General features: G+C 45.9%; 1 protein-coding gene across 2 annotated transcripts; it reads right to left on the reverse strand.

Annotated features, from left to right (window-relative positions):
- Positions 1-582: 582 nt before the first annotated feature.
- On the reverse strand, positions 583-5225 carry LOC123407615 (polyadenylate-binding protein-interacting protein 7). Of its 2 annotated transcripts, none has more exons than XM_045100782.1 (6): positions 4777-5225; positions 3005-3802; positions 2334-2730; positions 1970-2040; positions 1207-1331; positions 583-1103 (listed from the first exon to the last, which is right to left on the reverse strand). In XM_045100782.1, the coding sequence occupies exons 2-6, from the start codon at positions 3743-3745 to the stop codon at positions 821-823; spliced, it is 1617 nt and encodes a 538-aa protein (XP_044956717.1). In that variant the 5' UTR covers positions 3746-3802; positions 4777-5225; the 3' UTR covers positions 583-820. The 2 variants fall into 2 exon arrangements, with proteins under 2 accessions (XP_044956717.1, XP_044956715.1); XM_045100780.1 differs by having other exon boundaries at positions 4773-5225.
- Between the last annotated feature and the right edge of the window lie 419 nt (positions 5226-5644).

The following is a 5644-nucleotide window of genomic DNA, read 5'->3' on the forward strand; positions in this document are numbered from 1 at the left end:
ATTGTGAATCTCTTTTAATTTCCTTATTAATCGTGTGTGCATGATTGACGGGTTAGTGGGCAGCTTCCTTCCGTGATTAATGGGTGTGTGCGAGTGGAGAGCGAGCGGGAGACTCTCGGCCATGCGATGGAAACCGAATCAAAGAAATAGGATTGGTCTGATGATGGGAAACAATTAGGTGTGCATTTGAATGTATATCCTTGAGAAGCTAGGCATGGTAAACATTTACCATGAAATTACTTGTTCTTAATTTCCATCTTTTTCAGCCAATTAAATGGGATTTACTATCATGTGTAGTTGGGGAGAACTAGACTAATTCTCCCCAACTACAATTATTGGTAGAGAGGGAGTACATGCACAGCTTGAGTGTTTATTTGCAACTTACGGAAGAGAAGTTCCTGGCAACTCGAGAAACGCAATTGGGAAACAAACAGGTCCAAGCATTTTGGAAACATGTTGTCTCAACTTTTACGGAGTCCGCAAAACATGCGGTTGGAACAGAGGTTTCCAACGTTCCACGTGTGACATTCACTTCAGTCCATCTCGCATGCACCCCACATAACATCATGAATAAGCACGACACAAGGGGAATGGAATGTGAATTGAATGGATCTATGTATAAATTTTACACTGTATTCTGTTTTGTCAGGCTATTCTCCAGCGGCCTCCTTTAATATACAACTACCAACAACTTACAAGTGCTCCAGCAGCCCTTTTTTTAGTTTTTTCTCCTGCATCTCTTTCTCCTCTCTTTTTTTTTGGGGGGGGGGGGGGGGGGGGGGGTTGCTTTTCTCTGTGGTGCTTACCTAAAGAGATGATGTTAGTACACGGCGACACGAAGCAGGCCGGGCTGAGGTTGCGTGTAATGGAGGCCTTCGTCCAGAAGGAACTGCTCGACGGCGATGGGCAGCCTCGCGGTGCGAGAGCCCTTGGTGTGGTGGCCTGTTCCCACGCATACCATGACTTGCATCCTTTCGCCTGAAGCCCTTGCCATGCTCCTCAGGGAGCCGAGCTCGATCTTTAGGATATGGATTGCTTCGTTCACGTGGAGGCCATGGAGATCAATCAGACGATCACTCCCCCGTTGCAAAGAACCAGGGTTCCTGAACAATGAAACAAAAATTCAGGATGGAATACATGTGCTTGTAAATACATTACTGAGATTCCACACAAGCGGTATAAATAGCTTGTAAAAGGGAAAGCAACCTTTGTCGATAAATAGCTTCTCTAGCTTTCTCATGAGCTGCTTTCATCTGCGAGTTATAGGCCTGACCTTTGATGCTTAGTTCCTTGGCCAGAGCTTTGTTGCCAATTAGGTAAGCTTGTCTAGCCTGCCAAGTGCATCTTTTCATCAATATTCCAACTAACAAATTAATGAGTCAAATATGCAGGGCGCAGCAACTGATGGTATCCTGGAAGAAATTTACAGATACTGGTAGCTATGGGGGCAGATTTGCCCTTCCCTAAAGTAAGTCACACAAATCCACCATTTTGTATGGCTTGCAAACTTGCATATGAGTAGTGAAAAGATTATACAAAAACATGAATATTCATCCTTGTTTACATGGTCTGCCCTTCTATCTAGGAAGGGAAGGAACAAGACAATGTTAATGTCATTGATTGTTCAAAAAAGATCAACTTTCATAGACATGTAGTCAGAACAAAGTTAAATGGGAGACATGATGATTAGTCTTGACTGCAGTTAAAAAAACATAAGCAAATGACAATGATACAACACCTACAATACATACATCAAGAAGGAAACAACCAATTTAAAAGGTGCCAGGTTAGAAAAATGATTAACAATGTCAAATTCAATACGTAGGCCAAAACCCTCAACAAATTCCTATTATGGTTCCTCCAGTGGTTTTATTACAATATTCCTTGTGAACAGATATCTAAACAAGACATGCAACTGTGAACATATAACATGTACATTAGTATCTGAGACCACAATTAAGCTGCTCACCTGCTCAAAACATGCATTTCTCACACGGGCAAAATCACGAGCTTCTTCCCTCGATTCTGAATACATGTTTGCTGTTGGCCACATACAAAGATAAATCCATCAGTCTATAATTGCATCTATCTAGAAGGAAAACATGAAAATGCACTAACAGGCTTCAAATTATGCAGATTCAACTATAATTTGCCTCCTAAGATCTCTCCAGGACCCACATCATTCTGGTCCAACCATACATTATAAAGCAGACTGTAGCAATCCTAACTTGCCTATTCTAGAATAACAACAATACAATATGTACAACCATCAAATACACAGGAAGAAATTGTGCAATCTGCGCCAGAACTTATAATATTCAGATGAGTATTACCGACTGCATCACCAGTATCAAGCCATGGAGTTGCAGTTGCACGTGCACTACTAACACTTTGATACTTGTTGTTCCCGGAAGATGTTTTAGTACCAAAACCATACTGCTTAGGTACAGAAATGGTAGAAACGCCATTGCCGTAATCAGGGCCTTTCTTGAACTTGCCGTGGCCAGAATTCTGCGATGCAAGTTTCCGAACAGCTGAAACAAAATCACCAGTACCACTAGATATGGTGGAAGAATTGCGACCACTGAAGAAGCCAAGGATATCCATATCTCCCTTCGAGAAACCGTTTTGATCTTCTGCTGTTGGCAGGGCAGGGAAGTCCCCCGTGCTAAAGTTTGGTGAGCTGGGGATCAAATTCATTGTCTGATTGGAAGTAGGATCCACTTGCATCTGAAAAATCAAAAGAAAAAAATAACACTTGGAGATGCTACTGGATGTTGCAATTGTAACATAACTGCTTGAAGCAATGTACATTCCCAAATAAAGAGGAAAGATATTTCAATATTGTCTTTCAAAGAATACGTTTAAAGCTAGTGCCTTGAGCAGAAGGAAAATTCATTGAAGTTTCAGCCATATACGTGAAGAAGAGACAGCTATGTTAAGAAATGCTCTGATTGGATGTCTGGAGGAATTAGTGTGAAAATTACAGGCAAAAAGAGATTACCTCTAGCTGGGTGAGAATTTCAATAGTATGATTGAAGTCACACCCATTTGCATAGTACAGCTCCGCAAGACTCTCTGCTGAAAATCCAGGAAACTGAGACGCTAAATACTCTAGGGGGTCAAAAAGGCCATCTGATGCTGCTACGTACTCACTAGCAAAACTGTCAGTAAAGCCCGTGGTAGGATCATAATGAAGGTCCTGATTTTCATTAGCAAAGTGAAGATCACCCACGTAATTTTGCTCCCAGTTGCTTGAACCAACAGTTGAAAAGGTGGCCTGTGAATTATCCTCGTAAAATAAATTGGTATGCCCAAGTTCAAGGTTGCTAGCTGAAGAAGACAACTCTTGTTCTCTTGACAAGCGGCTAGCTTTTGTCCCATAGAATGGAGGTGCATTCAAGGATAACCCGGCAAGGGACAATTCTTCAGGTTCTTGTTCGATTTTCTCAAAAGAAGTGAAGTCTGGAATAATATCATCTGGAAGCTGCTTACGCCAGAACTGGTGTGCCTCATCGTCTGAGTTATTAGACTTGGACGACTCAGACCTATCTAGGATTTTTTTTCCAGGGGACCCCTTGAATTCAGACTTGCTTACATCTGAAGCTGTGCTATTACCATAGGATGGTCTAATAACACATGAAGGAACAAACTCTGCTGCATTGGGATTTAATGCAGTGACTTTATTTGGTAACATTGACCTCGCATCACCATTATTTGGAACAACTTTATTCAGTGAAGTCATCCTTTAACAGAAATTACATGTACAGGAAAAACTCTTCCAATAAGATTTACCCAAACCCTGAAAAGGTGATAAACATCTAGGGTTAGTATTAGTATGGTTCAGCACAATTACAAGAAGTATATTTCCTATGAAAAACTGAAATAGAAAAGACATCCCCCCCCCCCCGCCCCCCGTGTAATGGTAAAAAGGTACAATTTACTAATCTGCGGGATTATTTAGCAACTTCCATGATTTTCTGTGAGGTAGCTATAAATAATAAATTTATGCCAGAGTACCATTGATATAGTATTTTCAAGAAAAAAATAGTTTCATGCTTATCAAAAACGGCACAGGCATATAAAAAGTAATCCAATAAGTTTGGCTCGAATTATTTGAGTAATATTTAGAGCAGACCAAATGTGAACTCTAAACTAGGTACGCCATTTATTACTTTACATGATATACATGGATGAACTAATTCAACATCGATTCAGCTAGAGAAGTTCTCTTAGAATTTCCAAACTTGTCGGTCCATTAGATGGTACAGTTGGGCTCCAGAAAGTTTGTTTTTGTTACTATCAGCCAGAGACAGCAACACTATTATCACCATTACTTGTAATGGAAGTTTCCAAATTTACACCAGACCTAAAAGCCGGTAGGTATCTTTCCAAAAAAGGGCGTTAGAATTGGGCGTCACCCGTTTGCACACAAATTGGCGTGCCCTTTCTTGGCTCAGATATAACTGCCTGAGCTACCACAAGCGCCCACGTCAGAAAAGCTGCATCCCCCCATGCAGTTTCCATACGCCAAATTCACCGTCTAGTTATTTAGGACGCTAAAATATCTAGCGCTTGGCTCGTACGCATTGGCCCTTTTGCGGGAAAAGCTTTGCCTCGCCCTAAATTAGTAAATTCACATGAACGTAGCAGTAAAGAGAGAACAAACAAAACAACAGGAATCTCTCATACGCAGCTCGAGCTGTAGCAGAACCTTGAAAAATCAAATCGTGCGCCCGAACGAGGCGAAAGAGGTTGAGCAAGCAGTGCACCTGCCTGGCTGTCCAGGCCACCCGCGCGCGCGCTAGCTGCGGACGGAGAGACGCTCGGAGAGAGGCCGTTGGAGCAACCGAGGCGCCGCGCCGAGATCCGGACGGGATCTACGCGAGGCGAGCGTCGGCGGCAGATCTGGGGAGCCCCCGCCAACGCGAGCCGATGCCCTTGCGGCGGTCGACGAGCTGGTGGTTGTACGTGGCTGGCGACCGGCCCATACGGGGCGCGAAGGGGAGAAAAAGGCCCGGCCGCCCCTCCCCCGCCGCGGGGCCGGGTGCGGGTCGCCGCCCACGAGTCGGACACGGACACGGAGCCGGAGCCGGAGCCGGAGCGGACGCGGAGGGGACTCGGACGCGCGGCGCGGGTGGTGTCCGAGGCGGGCGCGGGGACGGGGTGGGTCGCCGGGATTTGTGGCAGGCGGCCGTGGGGAGGGGTGGTGGAGGGGGGGCGGACGGATGGGTGGGGGGAGGCGGAGGAGGAGGAGGATAGGCGAGGGATGGTGGAGTTTGACCCGACGCGGCGGGTGGTGGGGCCGGGATGGGGTGGGGTGGCGTGGAGGGGAAGGATGGGTGGGTGGTGGCCTGGCCTTGGGATCGGTGGCGGGGATGAGGACGGGGGCAGGGGCCGCGTGCGCCTGTCTGTCTCTCTCCGCTCCCGCGGCGCCACGCGAATATGCGGCTCGGTGATCCGACCGAGGGGAGGGAAAATCTGCGGTGGTTCCGTGGTGTCTTGCGATTTCTTTTCCTCCCGTCTGATTCACAGGGTTTGTGGTTCCTGTATGCCATCAGATCCACTCCCGCAGCGTTCATGTGACCTGGGATGGTAATGGCCATGTCTGTCTGGATTTGTGGAGGCGGTGACCCTGCATCCA

Source organism: Hordeum vulgare, chromosome 7H (assembly GCF_904849725.1).
Source record: "Hordeum vulgare subsp. vulgare chromosome 7H, MorexV3_pseudomolecules_assembly, whole genome shotgun sequence".
Classification (NCBI taxonomy): domain Eukaryota; kingdom Viridiplantae; phylum Streptophyta; class Magnoliopsida; order Poales; family Poaceae; genus Hordeum; species Hordeum vulgare.